This window comes from Maniola jurtina, chromosome 10 (genome assembly GCF_905333055.1).
Source record: "Maniola jurtina chromosome 10, ilManJurt1.1, whole genome shotgun sequence".
Lineage (NCBI taxonomy): Eukaryota > Metazoa > Arthropoda > Insecta > Lepidoptera > Nymphalidae > Maniola > Maniola jurtina.
In genome coordinates, this window is record NC_060038.1 from 12,040,690 (window position 1) to 12,064,792 (window position 24,103).

Sequence of the window (24,103 nt, forward strand, 5' to 3'; positions counted from 1 at the left end):
TGATGAATTCTTTGATTTGAAGTTGGAAGTTTGGCACATCTCTAGACGCTTTATGGGTAGGTTTAAGGAAAGGACGATAATAATTTTGTTTTTGAAGGTAAGACGAAAATAGCTCGAAAATAGTCTAATTCAGTTTGACGTGGGCCGCCATGCGATATCCATTATCAATTACGTCATAACTCATTTTGTTTGCTTCCGGGTTTACTCAGGGCGAAACAGGATAATTTATTCACAATAGGTTGGTTTGGTAATTATTTTAGGGCTTTTAATTTACCATGATACTTGTGATTTTGTTGTTTATTTTGCCAAAGAAGCATTTTGCTGGAAACCTCGATTACTTCGAACACTTATGAAGCGATTCGCCTCCTCGTTTCTGATTCGAACCTCTTCTAGGCAAGTGAGCTCCACTTGGCTGCATCAACACTTGCCAGCAGGTCTGATTGCAGCCAAATGCTAGTCTAGAAATTAAAAAAAAAGAATAATTAGATTACAGGATCCTGGACAAGATAGCATTTAGTTTTCCAAAATTCGCACAGCTGTTCGTTTTAGGGGTTTTGTTTTATATTTATTTAGATTAACATAGCTAGGAACTAGAAATATATCTATAACCAGAATGAAATAAGATTTTTAATTCAAATGAACTTTTACAAATACGTTTTAATCGTAAAGTCAGTCTCGGTAGGAAGAGCATTCCGAACCAAGCAGTAGTGATCTTTCTACCGAGAAGAACCAGCAAGAAACTCGGAGGTTGCTCTTTTGAACAATTCTTATTATGCCATGAATGAGGGAGCTTTTAAGTTAACGCTTTCTTGTAGATTATATCAACATGACGTATGCTATGTAGTAATAAGTATGCTGGTATCTATGAAACTTATTGTGTCCTTAGACGTAAGAAAAAGATTGATGTGAAACATGAAATGAGCTGATTATAGTGAATTGTGTATGTGGCAGGCAGCCATTGCAATTTGCATTATCGAAAAAAATATTCGAAAACCGGTGAAGCGCGAGTCGGACTCGCATACGAAGGGTTCCGTACCGTCGTCGTACAAGATACACCTAACACTTTTATGTAGAACACTGCAAGTTAATGACGGACTGCGTCATCTATATGTGATTTAGTATTATTTAGTAATTAACGGTTTAAGAAAACATCGTGAGGAAACCTGCATGCCTGAGAGTTATCCATAATGTTCTCAAAGGTGTGTGAAGTCTGCCAATGCGCCAGTGCCAGCGTGATAGACTATGGCCCTAACCTTCACTCTGAGAGGAGACCCGTGCTCTGTCGTGAGCCGGCTGTGGGTGGATCATGATGATGATAATGAAAAATCTTTATTTATTACTCTTTACAATTCCTTAACAGTAGTACGATAACAACTGCATTAGATTCAAAACTGTGTTGCAGTTGTTAACGCCCATCTCCAGATTTCCAAAATTAGGTACTTAAGAAAGGAAGGAAGGAATGATAATGATGAGGGTGGGATCTTAAATATTGATTAATTATAATTAAATATAAAAAAATATTGATCAGTTGAATAGAAAAATATAAAAAAATATTGATTAGTTGAATAGAAAAAATAAAAAAAATATTGATTAATTATGATTAAATATTAAAGATTCAAAAATGCTTGTTCTATAATAGTAAACATTAGTTTTACACCAGTTAGGTAACAGGAGGGTATTATTGTAGTGGTCCCGGCGGATATGACCCATTCAGCGCTGGTGTGGCGCTGCGTCAGCGGCACCAGGGTCCACGCGCCAACCTGCAGCATCGCCGTGCTTCCGAAGCAGCGCTGCGACTGCTTGCTGCGCATACGCTTCAGGATTTGAAACCTATCACACCATCTCATACTAAAGGTAAAGGATAGACGGTAAAATAAATTGATTTTAGAACAAGGAAGCTGCCATTGAACTTAGAATTTAGATGTAATCAAGGAGAAAAACGCTGTTGTCATGATGTCAATAATATATGAAATCTATTGCTAAATTATAATTAAACCTATTGCTAAGTATTGATGTAACCAGTATAATAATGCTTTCCTTTTAATCGGCTGACACAACAGAACTATAAATTACCGTTATCATATAGATATCTAGATACATATCACTCTTGGTTACTCTTCCACTATTGGCTACAAATTCTGTCAATAACAATTATGTTGATGTGAATCAGTTTAGCAAGAAAGTTTATATAAACATTTATTGTACAGGATTCCATCTATCCTTTTCCTATAGTCTGTGCACAGCATACAGCATATGACATTGATATAGTTGTGCGCTATCTAGTCAAATTGTACATTAGATATATAGCAATACTAAATACCAGCGACATAAATGTTCTCTAGATGCTGCGTTTCATTGTAAGTTGTAACAACATGAACGAACATTGGTGTTCGAACTTCTGTCAATCGTAATCCACTTTGGACGCAGTCTGTAAAGATTAAACCAGCGCGATAACTCTAGATTAATTATTCTTCATATAAGTCTGGCCATTAAACGAGGTAACGCAGCCAGCAGTTCTGGGCATCCTGCCTCCTTAAATTGTTTGGATGACATTTTTGTTTTGTAATTTTATATTTAAGTATTTATAATATTTGTAAATAAAAACTCAATAAAACATTCAATATTTAAAAAAACACTCTATATTTTAAAAAATATTCACGTTATCACGTTTCAGTAGGTATAGGTAGCTTTAGTAGCTACAGTCTGTCCTCAATTATTTCGACAGGAGTGCGGACACCGATGTTCCTTCGAATGTTGTTACTACGAAGCGCCGCGTCTAGTGAAACATTTATATATCGTTGCTCTAAGTACGCATTGGTGATTTCAGCACTGAATTGTTCAAAACCACACCAGGCTACATGCTATCTTTCTAAATATTTTACTTACTTTTATGCAGTTTGGAAATCCCGAACTGTAACCATGTTATGTAATCACTCGTGCGTGCTTCCGTTAACGTTAACTTTAATTACACACTTGCTATTACAATTTTAACGTCTGGCGTCCATTAGGCGTTTGTGGTTACAGCACGTAGCTTTACAAAACTTGCCTTATCTTTTCTTGTCTCCAAGTGGGTGGCTTCCGGAACTGTTTACTAGTTGTCCTATTTAGTTAACTAGGTACTATAAGTACTCGTACCTACCAGTTTTTATACGAAGCGATTGTCTTCTCACCTCCAAAACCAGAAGGCCTACCGCAATTATATTTATAAAAAAAAAATTAAAAAAAATTGGTTGTCTGTAAAGTCGGTTTACTGACGATAGTTGAACGTGACAACAAAGGCCGATTGTGCTTCTTTGTCGCTCGTTCCGCGCTCTCGCTTGCACTTCAAGCCTTACATGGAACGCCTCAGAGCGAGGTAACGCCGCATGAGTCATGTTTTTTCGTGCGTGCAGCCGGCTCTATCGAATTATAAGACGTTGTCACGTCAAAAACGTAGATATATGTGTGTAAAGGTAGACGTTTCAATCGCAATGACCTGTGATTTGTCGTCATTGACTTACTATTGACTACAATTAACACTGCCTTGTTGCAACAAAAATACCATAAATTCAGCCAATCACGTGAATCGACAGTGTAATAATAATGATCAATCGATTATTATTTATTAATCCGGGATTGACCAGCTGGCAAACGAATTAAGGTTGTAGAAGTGCGTATCTTAACTTGGCTGGTTTTGAAATTTTTGGGTCTCAATGTAGGCTTCTGTTGCAATTAAATAATCATTGTTAGATAAGAATAATATGTCGAGAAAATTGAGACAAGTTTTGTAACGCGACGAGCTTTGCTATAATAATGATTAAATTAAAACTTTATCGAGAGTGTAATCAGTAAGACGCAAAGCTTCATAGGTAGGTATACGAAAAAATATGAGCTTTCATGTAATTTAATTACAATGTTAAGGGCAGTAGCAAATTACACACTTTTTGATCAGCCAATAATTTAATTCACAGCTTCAAAGATGTGAAGATATTTATTTATGTTAATAGGCCTAGTTCTCATACAATTTTAAAGTCGGCTTTATGCCTACTACTATTATTGGCTGATCGTTAAGGGTCGATTCACAGTTCATATTGACACAATAGAAACGAACAGGAGCGACAATCCAAATTTTACACAGCATTTTGACCTCTATCTTCACAGTGTAATGCACAAATTTCTATCGAGAAAAAAGTTGCACACATCCGCATAGACTTTTCGTCGTTTTTTTTTTCAGTACATATAGTGTTTTACATAGTGGAGATAGAGGTAGTAGCTTCGATTAGCTTCGACTCAGTGTCCATGTGAATGGATCCTTAGACTGTAATTTGCTAGAGCTCTATAATACGATCTAAGATTTAAAAAAAAATATATTATTAGCTAAAAGCTGCTAAAATAATAGCTTATTAAAAAATTAATAGCTAAAAGCTATTAAGTAAAATATTACACACGACCGCAAGAGTCGCCACATTCATAGAAAACCAAGAAACCCATTTTCAACTGACTTCTGACGTCTTCAGCATTTCTTCGCTGCGATCGGTGCGGCTGAATTTCGTTGCTGACGTCACATACATGTATTTTCATTATTGAAAATGCTTTTATTTATTTTATCAATTTAACTCTTATAGATACTTTTCATGCGCCTCTCGCGAGTCGTGAGTCGTGACATGGTAGATAAGGGTGAACACACATTGCCTCGCAATATACCTTGTGATATGATTTTTTGTTACAACGCCATAATACATAATATATACGCAATAGTACAAGACACGTTAAAGTATTATTAATTAAGTTTTGCTTTTAAAAATGTATTAAGCTTTTTATCTGTAAAAATATATAGTTTATTCAAATGTTACATTGTAATTTTTTTACAAACCATAATACTGTTGTTTTGTCGGTTATATTGTCGGTAGCGTGTATGAGATGCGATAATAAAGGCTAATCCCCATTGGCAGAGTAAAGCATCATTCACATGATTTTTGTCTATTAATTGATGTAGTTGATTCTAATGTGCAAAAATAATGAAAGAAAATACTTATGTTTTTCACAAGTACTTGATTTTTCAAAATCTTATTAAATTAACTATGTGGTTTTTAACAGATTTATTAGCGATACTATTTTATAGCTATTGTAATTTGATTTCGATCGTAGAAAAATTTATAGAGATAAATACGATCAATCAATCGAATTCTAGTTCATTTGTGTAGAGGTACATTTTACAAAATATGTACTTGCTCCTTCTCCCGAATCTAAACACTTAGCGATTCCATTTATTTGATTCCTGGAATACTTGATGTATGTACAAAACTTAAGACATAGGCTCGCTACCGACGACATCACTTTACATGAAAAATACCATCAAAAGGTATGTGATGTTTTTATTAGAGCGGAATTATACTATTGACGATGCGACGCGTTGGGCGTTTGTACTTTTATAGAGTGGTTCAAGGTCCTATTTAGAACCTATACTATGGTTCTAATCGTCATTACTTATCTATTCTAACTTTTAATAACATAAGGAAATAGTATTGTGTGTATATTGGAGGGCAATCTTCAGATTTTTTTTTTTTTTTAATAAGAATATTAGCCATGTTAATCATGACTAATATTTCCCTTTCCCCTCCAACTAAGCGCAAAGCTGTATTAGGAGTAGGTACGACAATAGTGCAACGGGTGGGGTTTGAACCGCCGACCTTTTAGAATTCAGTCGGCTCCTCAATTGCGGCATCTATTTAAAAAAAAAGTTTAAAAAAAGCCCTTTCGCCAATTTTGTGCGTCTGCGCAGAAACTACTTTACGGTTTTCACTAAGAAGTATACCTACTATAGAAAATACAACGATTTGATTCGACGTAGCAGTTAGCACGCGTCGCATCTTATTATAGTATGTTCTCGCCTCTATTAATTTTTAATAGGAATTTCTTAGTCAGTTACGATTGTTTAACAGTAATAATGTATTTGCAAGGTGCGCGCTACTTGTTCACGCCCAGAGGTGGGAAGCTCCTCTTCTTCGAGGGAAACACATACTTCGTGAACTCTTCCAAGAGACGAGACAAATCAAGAGTCCTGTGGTATTGCTCTTCTAGGAAATCGAAGAGTTGTACGGCTTCCCTGTTGACGTTGAACGATGTTGTGCTCGGCCAGCCGCCGGTCCATACACACCCGCCAAAGATATCTAGTCTGTTTCCTACTGCTGCTATAAGTGACTTGAACGAGCAAGACATATTTTCTCAATCTGGCTGTGGCCCAATAGGAGGTCGCTTTTAGATATAGAACGCAAAACATTAAGTAGAAGACTATTGAACTTATAGGAGGACTATTTCAAACAAAACCGGTCAAGTGCGAGTCAGACTCGCGCACCGAGGGTTCCGTACTCGGGTATTTTTTCCAACATTTTGCACGGTAAATCAAAAACTATTATGCATAAAAGTAAATAAAAATCTGTTTTAGAATGTACAGGTAAAGCCCTTTTATATTATACCACTTGGTTTAATTATCGTACTTTGAAAATTGAATCTCATTTTAATTTTTTCTTGTTGATGTAAACATAAATTCACGGTTTTCGGATTTTTCCCTTTACTTGGCTATAAGAAATACCTAACTGCCAAATTTCATGATTCTAAGTCAATGAAAAGTTCCCTGTAGGTTTTCTTGACAGACACGACAGACGCACAGACAAAGAGACATACAACAAAGTGATCCTATAACAATTTCCGTTTTTCCTTTTGAGGTGCGGAACCCTTATATATGAAGATTAGATACATACACAACTTGCATGCCCTACTAGATTTCAAAAACACACTCATTTTGTGTTTATCTAATGAATCGCAAGCGATAAGGTTGAGAAACGATCGGCTAAACTTAAAGCAAATAAGATAGGTCTACGTATTTTGTGCTCACACAAAAAGGCGCTGTATTTTATTAGAGCCAAATTATGTACATTTATGATGTTGAGGAATCAAGGACATTACCGCAGATAATGGCTTTGGAGTGGGTAACCTTTGTAGCTATCTGATGTCTCAGGTATCCTAATAACCTAAAATCCATACTAATATTATAAATGAGAAAGTGTGTCTGTCTATCTGTCTGTCTATCTGTCTATCTGTCTGTCTGTCTGTTTGCTACGTTTTCACGGCCCAACCGCTGAACCGATTTGAATGAAATTTGGTACAGACTTGGGATACATCTCGGGGAAGGACATAGGCTACTTTTTATCCCGGAAAAAAGAGTTCCTACGGGATTTAAAAAAAACCGAAATCCACGCGGGCGAAGCCGCGGGCATCCTCTAGTATGTAATAAATAATAATAATTTGAAACGATGATTTGCGCCGTAACTTAGATATAAGGTATTTGTTAAAATTATGTAATTTTCTATAAAAAAATTTGGCGTTTACTCGAAGTTAAATGTTTGAATTATAATAATGGGTCTAACTCAGTGTGTACATATATATGTAGTTATTTTTATTTATGACAATTTGTATTTAAAAAAGAAAGAATAATGTATGAAAGAAAAAAAAATGTATTTATAGTGCCAAAAAACATATATTGCTAATGGAAAAACGATTGTGCCATGTTTAAAAAACTTGATCATGTGTTTTAAATTCTAGTCAAATTGTAAATATCGTTTACGTTAAAATTAGCAGGTAGGTACTAACGCTAAACGTATAATCCTTAAATAGTATAAAATGAACTTCAATGAAGCCTCAATAGTCCAAAGAATACCAAAAAAAGTATGTTAGGTACTTAGTATGAAATCCACACATTGAATTTGGTCATACCCATTTCAAACTCACTCAGGCTTCATGGTTAGTTACAGAAGAACAAAGAACATAATTTAGTCGTGTCGAAAATATTCTTAAGGCGTTGCTCCCACAGCCCCCACCATATATTAAAAAATTAAAAATCATATTAAAAATCGTCCTGACTGACTAACTAACTGACCTATCAACCGTCGCGCTGGGGTTAGCAGCTTGAAATTTTGACAGTATGTTCCTTTTATGACGCAGGCGCCCACTAAAAAAGGATTTTTGGAAATTCCACTCCTGAAGGGAAATTCTTGTGAAAATTTTCAAGCTCTATGCATGAAAATTGGTACCTATTTGAGCTTTAGGTTAAAAATAAAGAAACATGTGTTTTAGAGACATACTGCAACAAGTGTAAATTAAAAATTTATAACACCCCCGACGATCCAAAGTATTTGAGTTTTCCAAAACATCATTTTCAAATAAATAATTATGTATTTAGGCAACGTCCATCTTGACAGCTTGACATTTGTCAATTGACATAAAATTATGAACCTAACGGTTATATAACCTTCTTTTCTACAAGAAAACTAGAAAAGAGCTGATAACTCTTAAACGGCTGAACCAATTTTTTTAGATTATAGCTAAGAACACTCTCGATCAAGCCACCTTTCAAACAAAAAAAACTAAATTAAAATCGGTTCATTCGTTTAGGCGCTACGATGCCACAGACAGATACACAGATACACAGATACACAGATACACAGATACACAGACACACAGATACACAGATACACACGTCAAACTTATAACACCCCTCTTTTTGGGTCGGGGGTTAAAAAACGATTAAGTAGTATTATCGATTAAGTTCGACTTAACTCAGAACTTGACTGTTGGATGTGGGATAGACGTCTACTATAAAATTTTAAATTATTTTAATTTGCTACGTACCAATAATGAAGTAAATAAAAACTTGGTAATTACTAATATAATTAAAATTAGTAAGTATTAGGTACTTACAGTTTTCTTTAATTAACTTTAATTTATATGTTAAGTTTAACTTAATTATACTTTATATACCTAGAGGTATTTTTTTGTAAGTTCTGGCTGTAGATAATTGTAAGTTATAAACGCTGATGTGATAAATAATAATGATTAAGTACAAACATTTAAGTATTTATTCTTTAAAATGTGAACATTTATGTCAAAAACATGTGCCAAATTGTATACCTAGATGATGGAATATAAAATTTTCAAAGTCGACTGAAGTTTTATTTCATTCTTCACCCTCTTTCTAAAATTATAAAAATAAATTACACATTTGAATATTTTTAGTGCACACCATTGAACTGCAATAGTACCGATAGAAGGGCAATCCAAACAAAAATCATGTTCTATGAAGTATTCGTATGACACTGGTCTTCAAGGTGTAAGCAAAACGAATTGGATCCCGCACATTGTTCGGAATCACCTGTTTAGTGCGTAGTACTACTATTATAAGAGGTCGTTAGTAAACTATTGAGGAGTCAAACCTTGAAGCTGTTAAAATTAGCATGACTTTGGTCATCAAGCTGTAACTTTTGTCATCAAGTAACAGCATGATCATCAAAAGCCATTGCATTCATCTTGATATTTGGAGACAGTTTGCATCGTTGAGACAGACATTAAATATTTTTATCACGGAGAATAGAAATATAAACCTAAATCTAACTTAACTTAATCTAAACCTAACTTAATTTATTATTACTTTGCTACAATCATTTTGGTACATGAAAAATAAAAATAAATAAGTAAAAAGTTGCACACAACAGCTTGTAATTGAATAAAATAAATAAAATGAAGGGTCGCCGCGGGATTTCCATAATCAAATCCTCGTTTACAACAGCTGAACATATGTAAATTAAAAAAAATTGACCCATTAGAACCAACGATACATACACTCGTACCTTTGACACTAATTTCAAGCAAGCTCGACTATCTCGTCGAGTATATCTTCGGTTTGATAATTTGGGGCGAGAAGACGCTGCATAGAAATCTACCTGCTCGTTTCTGGGAACTAAAAAAAGCTTGTCTAGACGTCCTGCCTTTTGATGTATTTCTATTAAAGGAGTTTTTGTTGAACACTGATTGCATTCAATGTTGTTAAGGCTGGGGCTACATTATACTGCAAAGCGACTTACGACACACTAACCCAACTTATCGTATCCATTTTCGTACTAATATTATAAACGCGAAAGTGTGTTTGTCTGTCTGCTGAACTGATTTTGAGTTACAGAGTTATTTTAAATAAAAAATAGCAAACAAACGAATATGCGGGTCACCTGATGTTAAGTGATTACCGCCGCCCATGAACATTTGCAGTACCAGAGGAACCGCCAATGCGTTGCTGACCTTTCAGGAATTTGTTGGTCCACCCCTTGAATAACCCCATGTTGTAATCTAATGTAATGTAGATAGCTCGGAGACGGAAATAGGATAGTTTCATTTTGGAAAAGTAATGAGTTCCCACGGGATTAAAAAAATCTTAGTCAAAGTGGATTGGTAAGTCGTGGGCATTACCTAGTCACACTTCACACTAATATTTAAATGGAGAAATTTAGAATGGAGATAGATTATACCCTGGATTAGCACATAGGCTACTTTTTATCCCGGAAAACCAAAGAGTTCCCACGGGAATTTTAAAAAACCAACATCCACGCGAACGAAGTCGCGGGTATCAGCTAGTTCATGCATAAAAACTAGTAGTATGTCAAAATATTGATTGGGATTATATTAACCTAGCAGACTCTGGTTCAGCGCGATATGTGAAAGTTTGGATGTCTGTTTCTCCTTCACGCTACACTGAAGGAATTGAGATAGGCTACACCGTGAATTAACATTAGGTTACTTTTTACCAAAGAGTTTCCGCGGGGATTTTAAAAACCTACATCCATGCGAATGAAATCGTGGGCATCATTTAGTTTACCCATAAAATAGTGGAGAGGTTCAATCTTACTTAAAAAAAACCGGCTAAGTGCGAGTCAGACTCGCGCACTGAGGGTTCCGTACTCGGGTATTTTTTCCAACATTTTGGGCGAAAACTTGCATAAAAATAAATAAAAATCTGTTTTAGAATGTACAGGTAAAGCTCTTTCATATGATACCCCACTTGGTATAGTTATCTTACTTTGAAAATTGAAACACATTTTAATTTTTTTTTAAATGATGTAACCACAAATTCGCGGTTTTCAGATTTATTCGTAAAAATTAGAAAATAATAATAATGTTACGGATTCCGTATTTATTTTGTGTTTCACTGTTCGACCCTTGTCGCTTTGCAACCAAAAACAGCTCAATGTAGCCTCATCCTAAGCCAGACGCAGGTAGACGAAAGTTCGGGCTTCACCGATTTCAAACACTACTTAATTTAAGGTCCAAACTCCAAGGGATATCCTTACAATTGATATTAGAGATTTTGGGAACCTTTTTTGTCAGGCTAGCCCTAAACGAGTGCTGGAATCACAGACTTAAGAAAGAAATAGACGGAGAACTCGGCAATAAGATGCATAGACAGTTTCTCAATACAGTTTTTTTTATTTTCTATGGGCACACGCTTGACCTTAATCACACCTGATGGAGAGTAATGATGTGGCCTAAGATGAGACTCATTTGCTTAGAAGATCTATTCAGTGATTAAAGATTTTAATTTTATTTAAATTGATAAAGTCGATGGTAATAGCTGGTAGGTAAGCCTGCGTGAAATTGTGCTCAAGATGAAACTTGCGTTTTACTCGTATTTGCCCGATTTTGATTACTATTTCTTAGCCTGTACAATTTTTCACTTTTGACAGGGCGTTGATAAGTCAGTCAGTGAGTAAACCAGGACTTTCTTTTTAACCCCCGACCCACAAAGAGGGGTGTTACAAGTTTGACGTGTGTATCTGTGTATCTGTGTGTCTCTGTATCTGTGTATCTGTGTATCTGTCTGTGGCATCGTAGCGCCTAAACGAATGAACCGATTTTAATTTAGTTTTTTTTGTTTGAAAGGTGGCTTGATCGAGAGTTTTCTTAGCTATAATCTAAAAAAATTGGTTCAGCCGTTTAAGAGTTATCAGCTCTTTTCTAGTTTTCTTGTAGAAAAGAAGGTTAGATAACCGTTAGGTTCATAATATTATGTCAATAGACAAATGTCAAGCTGTCAAGATGGACGTTGCCTAAATACATAATTATTTATTTGAAAATGATGTTTTGGAAAACTCAGATACTTTGGATCGTCGGGGGTGTTATAAATTTTTAATTTACACTTGTTATACGAGTATTATTGATTAGTAGTTATTGATTAACGGAAATGTGAGTCCCCGTTTACCGTCTATCTCTTTTCTTTAATCTAAGGCTGCAACTTAGAAAGGTAAAAAAACGAATACCTGATATATGTAATAGTACCTACGCAGCGCTAACAGGAATGTGGTTATACAAGGTTTTGGAGGTATGCAACTGGTTTTTAGGGAAAAGCAACTGCGTATCATTGGTCTAATTCAATGCGTCACAGACGGTCGTAAAAGTTGCTTTTCGAATGCTCAAATGCTTCACTAATTAGGCTTGTTAGGTATTAGATGGCATTGACTTGGGTTCTTAATTAATTCGGTTTAAATACATTTGATGTATATTAGAAACATGTGTCTTATAACACACACACACGCGGCACGTCCACTAACTTGTCAAAGTTTTAAAGGTGTGTGAAGTCTGCCAATATTAGACATATCTGTTACTAGCTGATGCCTGTGACTTCTTTCCCGTGGATATAGAGTTTTAAAAATCCCGTGGAACTCATTGATTTTCCGGGATAAAAAGTAGCCTATATGTTAATCCAAGGTATCATCTATCTCCGTTTCGAATTTCAGCCAAATCTGTCCAGTAGTTTTTGCGTGAAATAGTAACAAACATTCATCCATACTTACAAACTTTCGCGTTTATAATATTAGTAGGATTGTACACCCAAAAATTCGGATCCTCTTATAAAACAGAAAAGATTAAGCAAAAAAAAAAAGGTACAATAGACGTCGCTAAGCAGCAGGCAACCCCTCGATACCTAATACGGCCTTTGTTTTTATCTATACTTAGGTATAAGATATATTTATCTATTGGTATATCTAAAACAAAAATCAGTGAGCTATAACATATATCTGTGTGTTACCATGAGAAGTTTGGTACAGAGAGCTATCTCTGCATCCTGGAGATGGATCACACCAATATTATAAAGGAGAAAGTTTGTACGTGTGTGTGTGTGTATGTTTGTTACTCCTTCATGCAAAAACTACTGGACGGATTTGGCTGAAATTTGGAACGGAGATAGATAATATCCTGGATTAGCACATAGGCTACTTTTTATCCCGGAAAATCAAAGAGTTCCCACGGGATTTCGAAAAACCTAAATCCACGCGGGTGAAGTCGCGGGCATCGGCTAGTATAGGATATATGTTTTATCCCGGAAAATAAAAGATTTCCTACGGGAATTTTAAAAACCTAGGTCCGCGCGATGTCGCTGGTATCAGCTACATAACTAAGAAACTTAAAAATACGTAACTATCTAATTAAAAGATACCTAAGTTAAGATTTATCAACATCTTATTCTACTCAAACTTAGTTAATGCATTATTATAATTAATACAATGACCCACATTATTTTTTCACTGACGCGGTTTGATAACAAAGATTATTTAATTATTATTTAAATAAAATTTACATATCAGGCATTACGATTCACCGGGCCCATAGAGGAAGTAGTTGTTAATTAATTATTATTCTAATTATAAGCAAACAATAACAAGTTTTCAGAATATAGTTTATACGTTAAACCTAATTAAATATAACTACGCACATACCTAACAGGATTTATCGTATCTTTTTTTTAATGTGACCAGTTTTCCATTAGAATAGCCCTTTAATGAAACCTATTAACACATCCGTTGTAATAAACCTTATTTTTTTGATTTCCAGTTTCAGGATGTTTTTACCAAACTGTAGGTACTTTAGATTATAATAAAGGTAATTTTTTATCAGAATGATAAAACCTGCGTTTAAATCTGTCGAATCAATTAGAAAGAAAGTTAACCTCAGAATCACTACATCTTCTTAGTATGGAAGAATTCGATCTTCGTTCTGATAAATAACTACATGCAACCAACGACCTCAATGTATTACAACGCAGACGGGTCATTTCAAACAAAAGTTTTTGCGGCCTGCAACTCGCTTTAACTTACAAGTGATGTCCAGTATGATACTAATTAGGACATCGTTATAGAACATGATTTTTATTTAAAATAGCCCTTCTGTAAGTAGTTTAGTTAATGCTGTGTCCTAAGGCACACATCTAAAAGAGATCACCGTCATTAATCATCATTATGAACCGATGATGCTGACCGATGGATATCAGTCTCTTGCAGTCACTTCCACATAACACGGGTCTTGCGCCGCCTGAATCCAGCGGCTCCCAGCGACCAGCTAGTGCGGGGTCTTCCAACGCTGCGCTTTGCAGTGCGAGATAGAAAGATAGATAAATAGATAGATAGAAAATATTATTGCACACAAAACATGTAATCGTCATCATTATCATCATCAGCCTGTGGATGTCCACTGTTGGACATAGGCCTCCCCTAAAGAGCGCCACCACAACCGGTCCTCAGCCTTCCTCATCCAGCCACTTCCCGTCAGCCATTTTATATCGTCGGACCATCGTGCTGGAGGGCGTCAAAACATGTAACAACCAAGACAAAACAAAGACACTAAAAATTAAATACAATCGTCTGCAAAGGCGGCCTTATTGCTCCGAGCAATCTCCACCAGTTCGAGGTCGTCATTCTAGCACCGTGGGACCCAAAGGTCTATCGGTTTTTCGAACTATGTGCTCTGTCCATTGCCATTTCAGTTTCGCAACCTGAATGAGCTATACAATCGGATACTCTGGTTCCCCTACAGATCTCCTCATTTCTATTCTATTTGATCACGTAAGGAAACTGCAGGCATAGTTCTCTCCATTGCCCACTGAGTGACTCTGCTTTCTTATGAGACCCATAGTTAGTACAAAAGAGATAACATAATATATTTAAATAGGTAAGAACTAAGATGTGTGTATCGTTCCGTGAGAATGCCGCCGAGTCATTAGCGCTAGCACCAAGTGCATTCACATCAAGATGTACCGTTATTCATTGTTCTACATATAGAATACTTACTTGATTCATAATCATAATACCTACAATTTTCCATTAATGTAAACAGACTATACGTCACTAGCTGGTGCCAGCGACTTCGTCCGCTAATCCCATGAGAAAGAGCTCTTTGATTTTCTGGGAAAAAAGTAACCTATATGTCGCTGTCCAAGTCTTTAACTAAATGTATAAATCGGTTGCTCCGTTACGTTGTAATTGAAGGACAAACAGAGCACACTTTCGGTTTAATACGTTGAAAACAAAAATGGCACTATCAAAATATGGGCAGTTAAGATCAGGTGAAATTCAGCGAGAAAAACAGGTCCTTTGTAAAAATAACTTCTATGACCTATGATGACACTAATATCACTTTATACTTGATCGTTTTAAACTCAATAAATCTTTAAATGGTCATATTGAAAAATCTCATACTATACTGAAAGATCGAGGGTCACTTTATTTTCAACTAGCTGATGCCCGCAGCTTCGCCCGCGTGGATTGGTCAGATCCCCTGCAGCATCAGGATTGAGGAGTTGGACTCCAAATTTTTTATGAAACAATCTCGCGAAGTTCCTCTATCGATTAAAAAAGAAATGACACAAATCGGTTCAGAAATCTCGGAGATTTCAGTGTACATAGGTAGAAAAACACAACTCCCTTTTTGAAAGTCGGTTAAAAAAGTAGCCTATGTTACTCCCTGGTCAATTTTCTACTTGTCTGTGAAAATCCCGTCAAAATCGGTTCAGCCGTTCCCAAGATTAGCCTTTTCAAACAGACAGACAGACAGACAGACAGACAGACAGACAGACAGACAGACAGACAGACAGACAGACAGACAGACAGACAGACAGACAGACAGACAGACAGACAGACAGACAAAAATTTTAAAATCGTGTGATTCAGTTATAGTATCGTTCAAATAACCATATGACCTTAATATGCGGTAGTTATTTCGAAATTACAGACAGACACTCCAATTTTATTTATTAGTATATAGATGCGCGATATGGGTAATTATAAGGTAAGGCAGATGGCCTATGTCCAATAAAAATTGGGCGTACAGTTTAGTTATTTCTAGTTCACTAACGATTCCGCTACAGAGCATAGCCTATCCATAATAAGAGAGTTATGACAGGTTTCTTGCAGGAATTTCCACAGTTTACAGTCTTGTGCCTCCTGCATGCAGACTGCGGCTTCCTGCAACTCGTTTTTAGTCTCTACGAAGCTGAAGTAACACGCCATGTTCGGAAGACTAAAGGATGTTAGAAGTTAGTACCCCAAGGTAGTGGAATGTCTTATATGTACCTACTTTTGATTAATCTGAACTGCTTAGTCTTCGTAAGTAATGATATTTATTAGATTTTAGAATAAGGAACGAGCTCTTCCTAAGAACGAAGAACAGACGAGAAGTATCGGTTCAACCGGTTTTGACGAAATTTTGTATAGATATAGTTTGTACCCCAGGGACAGACATAAGCTAAAAGAGTTCCCACAGGATTTTTAAAATATGTAAATCCACGCTAACAAAGTTGCGGGCTTCGCCTTAATGGTACAGAGATTGCTTGGTACAGAGACAAATTTTAATCCCGGAAAAATCAAAGAGTTCCCTCGGGATTTTCGAAAATCTAAATTCACGCAGTCCAAGTCTCAGGAATTATCTAGTGATGTGATAATTATATAATTAGATGTATGCGTGCGTCATCAATAAACGAAATAAAACGTTACGTAGGCATCTCATTTTATAAGGTAAATACGTACTACGAGTATTTAGGTACTATTTACGTTAGTTATGTTACATCATCAACCGAGAGTACCTTTTAGATTGCCAACCCGTGAACTAAATACTAAGAGCAGCGCCCTCGAAGAAGATTCTCAAAAGTACAGACCACGTTGTTATATGACTCATCACGTATTTTCTACGTTTCCTGCTAGATGGCGCTACGCGTATTTTCAGGAGGGTGTTTTGGTAAACTCAAATCGATTGTTTGGATTTCCTTTCGTTAAAATTTGAGTTTTTTTACTGAGTAGTCGTTTGTTAGTTTAGTTAAATGTTGTTTTATTATTCGCTTCAATAATAATAATCAATCTGTTTTATATGGATTACTGGATTGTAGAGTTTAAAAACCTTCTTTTAGGGTATAGTTTGCAGTAAGATATTTTTATCTAAGTGGCAAGTCGATGTTTTCTGAAAATATGAATAACAAGAACGAAGTTTTCCATAGCAGAATGCGCTTTTCTTATAAGTGGAGTGGTGGGAGATTTCCGTAAAGATGTAGTTTCAATATAGTACACATTTCACGGAAACCTGACAAACCACAGACACAGATATTTGTTTCTAGAACGTGTATACAAAATTACAGTGAGTTTGATTGGTTAATTTTCAGATGAGAGCCAAACTACGTTTGTATGCAAAGCGCTGGTTAGCGCGCTTTCGTTACTTATCTTAATTCTACGTTGGTTTGGTTGCTATCTACATATTTACCTTCGAATTATTCCTGAATATGACTACTACTGGATGATGCCCGCGACTTCGTCTGTGAAGATATATCTATGTTTTTTTAAACCCATTGGAACTCTTTTATTTCACTTACTGTCACTCTCTAGGTCTTTAACTATGTCCCCTATGTCCATGTAAAAAATCAGGTGGATCCGTTGCTCCGTTGCGGCACGATTGAAGGACAAACTAAGAAACGTATTTTCGCATTTATAATATGGGTAGTGAAAGTAGTGACTTTCTAGTAACGGACTAAATACCTAGTATAATATTTGTAGTCTATAATTTTTTTGGTCTATTTATACAGGATATATCGCCGCCCGGTTTGTGATATCTCGTCGTGGTAACCCTATGATCATCTACAATGGAGCTAACTTCATCAGAGAGAGAACGAGAGGGGAACGCACGAGATGGGTATGTGGGAGAAAGAGACGGAGACAGTGCATCGCGAGCTTGACTACAGTTGAAGGCATAGTCGTTAAGGCTTCAGGATTTCATAACCACGTGATATTATGAAACATGAAGTTTCCTAGTTTGGCTATGGTGCAATTTGTAAAGAAGTGACCATGTCAGGAGTTTTACGTCCGCGCCACGTCTCTACTATCTCCATTTGTCGAAATATAGGTACTAATGCCTGCATCACCTTAATCAGGATAATAGCTTAAAATCAGCGCTGTTATGCTCTTATGTTTTTGCAAGGGCATACAGCATTATGCTGAGCTGGGTTGTGCCACACATAACATAGTTTATTGTTATACATATATTATTTTATATTTTATAGTTGGTATTATACATGTTATTTAATACATGTATTAGTGGTTTATGTATTAGTATGTAATATGTATCAGTTATTTGAATGTATGTTTATTAGTATATTACACACCACCTGCAGTCTAATTTTCCTTATACTTTCCAATCTTTAAGGTTGCCTGGTAGAGATCGCTAATTAGCGATAAGGCCGCCTTTTGTATCTTCCCTCTGTCTTTTTTATTCTTTCATGTAATCCTTCTTGTGGTTGTGCAAATAAAGTGTATTTATTATTATTATCTATATAAATTACTCTCACGCCCGGTTACAAAATAGATATATATAAAAGCCAAGTATTATTATTATTATTATAGTTTTCGGCGCTTCTTGTGCTTGAAAGTTTTTAGCTTAAATATTAAGAAGTGGAGGCGCCGGGATGACCTACATTTAGGTTCAACTAGTGATGTGTGGCACAAAACATAAATAATCGTTTTTCCTTTCTTTCTTTCTTTCTATACCTAGTCGGTTTATGGAGAAGACTACGTGTCTGCCCTTTCTCTCTAAAAACTACTATCGCGAACGCGTCTAGAATGAAGAAAAATAAACGATGCGAGGAAACCAAATAATTACTTAATTGTTATTTGTAGGTTGTAAAATATTAGGAACTGATTTCATTTGCGAGTTTAAGTCAATCAAACGAAACATCGTGGCCTTGTTAGTTCATATAAAATGAGTTACTTTTTTTTAATACCTAATAAGTTTAATTTATAAATGAAAACTACAAGAATTTAAAAATAAGAGATGTTGAAGAATACTAGAAAAAAATAAAATACTTACATAAAAAAATTGATATCTACCTAAGTAGGGAACATATTTAGTTTTTATTGATAAGTTTTTTGGCATGTTAAATATTTTATTGTTTTTTGTAATTCTTCGAATTTTATTAAGTAATCTGAACATTTTGAATTATTTTTAAAAAATGTGCATGTAAATAGATTTTATACCTATTCATAAAAATATATCTTAGGAAACTCAGGGATCAAAATGTAGTTTTAGCATAAAATAGGAATGATTGAAAAAATTAAATAAGTAAAAATAAATAAATAAACTTAATAAGAAATAAGGAAATAAGAGGTCTTTCATATTTTTATACATTTTGTGATATAATTAGGTGCTAATGATGATAAAATAGATCATGTTAAAAATATGTAAATATTTGTTAAACAATAATTTTATGTATATTTAAGAATAAAAAAAATATTATTGTGTTAATTAAATTAATTAATGAATGATGATCTGCAGTTCTAAATAAAAGAGGGTACATACAAAACATATATTATTGTTTGTTTAATAAATCGGCTTAGTGAATAAATGTTATATTTTTACAAGGATATATTTTATTTTATTGTGAAAGAAAAACCAATTTTTCCAAGGGACTTTAATACTAATGTAAATGTAAATTAATTATGTAAGTTAATGATCATTATAATGATGAATCTATCATCAGGCCATTACAAAGCTCGGGTCTCTTCTTAAAATAAGGGGCTTTAAGCCATACTCCGCCTCGCTGGCTAAGTGCGGATTGGTAGACTTCACACATCTTTGAGAACACATCTTTGATCTATGAAAAAACTCTTAAGCATGCAGGTTTCCTCACGATGTTTTCTTTCACCGCAAGTTATTAAATACTAGACGATGCCCGCGACTTCGTCCGCGTGGATTTAGGTTTTTGAAGGTCACGTGGGAACTGTTTGATTTGCCGGGATAAAAAGTTGCCTATGTCAATTACATGGACGCAAGCTACCTCGGTACCAAACATATAAATCGGTCAAGCGGATGAGTCTTTAGAAATCCCGCGGGAACTGTTTGTTTTTCCGGGATAAAAGTAGTCTATATCCTTCCCCGGAATGTATCGTGAGTCTGTACAAAATTTCATTAAAATCGGTTCAGCGGTTGAGCCGTGAAAGCGTAGCAGACAGACAGACACACTTTCGCATTTATAATATAAGTATGGATTAAGTATGGATAGTATGGATTTAATTGCTTAAAATGCACACAGTTTCGAAAAGTTAGAGGGCGTGCCCGGGATCGAACCCGCGACTCCTTGAATAGGACTGTAAGAGTCCCCGCAGACCACAAACTTTTTATCGGCCGATAGTTTGGTCGGTTTCTTAATCAGTATGAAGATGTATGTAAGTGCGCAAATTATAAAGATTCGGTATCGGTCGATAAAAAAATTTGATGGGCTATACGATTGCCTTCAAACTGAACTGTCGGCGTACTATCGGCCGACTGCTAAATCAGTATGGCGCTCTTCCACGCGCGCACATTACCGATTATTTAGTCGGCCGATAGTTCACTTTACTCCGAGCTTTGGCGCTGGCTGGTCATGCGCATTTGTCACGATGGCTATGTCAAGTTGTAATTCGTCGCTGCTTGTCGAAACATCCGTTATAAATTTAATAGAAGAAGTTGAAAAAAGACCCGCGCTCTATAAAAAAACATTAAAAGAGTACTCAGATGTAAACCAAAAGAAAAAACTATGGGAGGAAGTCTGTGAAGTAGTTGTTCCTAATTGGAATCAGCTTAGTGCCGAGGACAAAACACAACAAGGTATGTATCGGTACTTGTAAGTATATTTTTATTCATGTACGTCATGTACATAATACACTACAATATTGTAAAGGTGACAATCGGACAGACATCGGTGAAATCAAACATAAATCCGCCACTGTTTATATTTCGTTTGAGAGTTTATATTTTTGTTCCCCTATTCCGTAGGTATATTATTAACTTTATGGTATACTAGATATTGCTCGCGAATTCGTCCGCTTGGATTTAGGTTTTTCAATTCCCGCGGGAACCCTTTAATTTTTTGGTATAAAATGTAGCCTTTGTCGTTGCTTTAATCGTGGGTATGAGATACTATTCCCAGCCAAATCCGTTCAGTAGTTTTTGCGTGAAAGAGTAACAAACACACAGACACATACATACAAACTTTCGCCTTTATAATATAAGTTTGATGTGATGTTATATTTCTCCAATATTTTTGGCCGGCCGAAGTGAGCGCAACCCCCATTTTGCACATGTAATTTTACATAGTTGGGCACGTAATTATGCATTCTGCATCGGATCGCGCCTGCGTTCAGCCTGGGCAAGAAGTTTGGAGCTGTTAGAGTTTTTTTCAATTTCAAAGCCTTTATTTACTCCTTATCTTATCTTAATCCTAATTATTTACATATTATTTTTTAAGTTATTTACATTTTATATCTAGTCTTAATTTAATGTTAGTAAGTACATCTCTGTTAGTATTTATGATTGCTATGGTGAGCGTATGAAGTGTGGATGTGAATGTATACTTGTGTGTATGTGAATACGAGTGTTTAGTAAAAACTTAGTATATTTTATTTAATATTATATTCTTCTTTCTTAGATAAGGATCCCTCTTGGGTATAGGCCTCCTCCAGTTGGTGCCATTTTTTTCTGTCTTTGGCACTTTCAAGCCAATTTATTCCTGCTATTTGTACAATTTCGTTGGACCAGCGTGCCTTCGGTCTACCAATTTTATGTCAGTTAGAGTTTAACTAAATCAATATTACACTTTGTTATATTGACAAGGAATTGCACCTCCAGGAGAAATAAAGTATGACGACATATACTGCCGCACCTCATTCATATTATTTCTTCCTCGATTGTTTTTATTTATCGTTAAGTTATTCATAGGACAACTGTAGAGTGTATCGGTGAATTTTACACCATCTTTGATTCGTACATAATTATGAAGGACACAGCAAGCTTTGATTATTCGAACACAAAAATTGATATTCACGTCAATTGGGCGGTGAAAAATACGCCATTTGTTAGCGAGAATGCCGAAAGTACATTCAACCATGCGTCGAGCTCTTGTATGTCTATAGTTGAAAATTCGCTTGGTGTAGTTTAAATTTCTTTTTGCATAAGGGCGTAATATGTGATTGTCAAGTCCAAACGCTTCATCGCCTACGACAGAGAATGGAATAACATTTCCGTCATCATCATTGGGCAAATGCCTTCCAGAGGGAATGTTTAATCGGTTTTCGGAAAGCCGTTTACCCATTTCAGATGTTTTAAATATTTCTGAATCACTAGCTGTCCCATAAGAACCAACATCTATATACACAAATTTATAATCTGCATCTGTCCAAGCCATTAAGACGCAAGAGAAGAACTTTTTGTAGTTAAAATATGATGATCCGGAATGTTCTGGTTGTATCATCCGTATATGCTTGCCATCTATCGCTCCAATGATGTTTGGAAAATTTGTGCGACTATAAAATTCGTCTGAAATTTTAATCCAATCATCTTCTTGTTTGATTGCCATAAACAACGGTTGAAGTATGTTCCATATTTGCTCACATGTAGTTTTAGTAATATCTCGTATTGTAGAAGCACCCATTAGATAATCAAATGACAAAGTATTGAAACTAACTCCGGTAGCCAAATATCTGTAAAGAATTAATTATAGGTATTATTATTTTTCAGGTCGCGATGTGCAAAAAAAATGGGCTAACTTACGAACTTGCTTTCGACGAGAGTTGAACGCACAAAAAAACACAAAGTCGGGTCAAGCTGAAAGGCTCACTAAGAGGCGGAAATATATCTATTATGAAGAATTATATTATTATTTATTATTTTTACTACCATGCATGGAAAATAGACAAACAGAAGGCAACTTGATTGAAGCAAAAGAGGATGATTCACAAGAAGATAATGAAGGTGATGTCGAATCTAATCCTTCTACTTCTACGCCTATTCGTCGTCAGAAGAAGAGGACTAATGTATCCCAAACGGATTTGGATGAAGCATTATTAAAATCATTGAAAAGCAGTGAGACTGTTGATGAAGATACAAATTTTGCTTTATCTCTAGTCCCTTCACTTCAGAATTTAACAGCCGAAGAAAAACTTGATGCCAAGATCGGTATTCTCAATATTTTTAAGCAGATTAGACTAGCCAGGCGTGTTCAGACTACTTCTCAAACATCTACAACTAACTACAACGTATTACAGCAACCATTGTCCTCTTTTCCTGTATATAATCGAGGAACTAATATCTTGCCATCACAACAACCATTACCAACATTTCAAAACATTCCATCACCAGGCAATTCGAATGATACTGCCCAATCTTATTTTTCAAATTTTTCTGATGATGCACAAATATACGATTTGTAAATTCTAATAAAAAAATTATCAGAAGTATTTGTGGTTTATCTTACCGTATTGTAACGCTCAATCTCCCTTCAGCAGGTATTGAAAGTCTTAAATTTGTATCCTCCTTCGCTATTGCTGGTCCAATTAATTTGACGAGTTCATTGAAGCTGCTTATGCTCATTCGATAGAAGGCAAAAAATTTGTTTGGGTAATCTAGTAATTTGGAATGTAACGTGTAAAATTTTCCGTTTAGTAATCTGTCACTGTGAATGGGATGCACCCAATACTCTCGGTTTCTCTTCTTGATCCTTCTTCTCCGTAGTATAAAAGCAATAATAACATTTCTGGATAATTTTCTAACTTTCATTATGCAACCGCTTTCTTCAAAAGTCACTTAACAACTAGCAAATCATTCAAGATCAGTCGACCGACTGTTGTTTGGTATGCGCACTCATCACCAACCGTTTTAACCGACCGACTGTTTAGTTGGCTCGGTGTGCGCGCTAGTAGCCAAATCCGATCAAACTATCGGCCGATAAAAAGTTTATGGTCTGCGGGGACTCTAAACTTTATGTAAATTAGATATTATATAAAACTACCTATAAGTATAGAATGTAACGGCGATGTAAGTCTGACTAGTTTCGAACCCATCGACTAAATTACATCGACTTAAGCCTCATTCGCACGCGAGCTTTTTTAACGTCCGTTAAAAAAGCGTTCAAATAGAACAAATGCATTCCCAAGTAACTGTTCACACGTCAACGCTTTTT

At 35.6% G+C, this 24,103-nt stretch overlaps 2 protein-coding genes and 1 long non-coding RNA gene across 14 annotated transcripts in view; 2 read left to right on the top strand and 1 right to left on the bottom strand.

The window, feature by feature from the left end:
- LOC123868946 (protein tramtrack, beta isoform-like) overlaps positions 1-24,103 on the top strand; it is a 451,090-nt gene that overhangs the window by 75,964 nt on the left and 351,023 nt on the right. The gene's annotated exons all lie outside the window — the stretch shown is intronic.
- On the top strand, positions 9,970-20,543 carry LOC123868981. The gene is made up of 3 exons (XR_006796781.1): positions 9,970-9,984; positions 15,804-15,808; positions 20,254-20,543. It is a non-coding gene; the product is annotated as an uncharacterized LOC123868981 (long non-coding RNA).
- On the bottom strand, positions 20,770-23,912 carry LOC123868952 (protein ALP1-like). Its single transcript, XM_045911665.1, has 4 exons — positions 23,582-23,912; positions 23,399-23,527; positions 21,715-22,625; positions 20,770-21,313 (listed from the first exon to the last, which is right to left on the bottom strand). The coding sequence occupies exons 1-3, from the start codon at positions 23,698-23,700 to the stop codon at positions 21,737-21,739; spliced, it is 1,137 nt and encodes a 378-aa protein (XP_045767621.1). The 5' UTR covers positions 23,701-23,912; the 3' UTR covers positions 20,770-21,313; positions 21,715-21,736.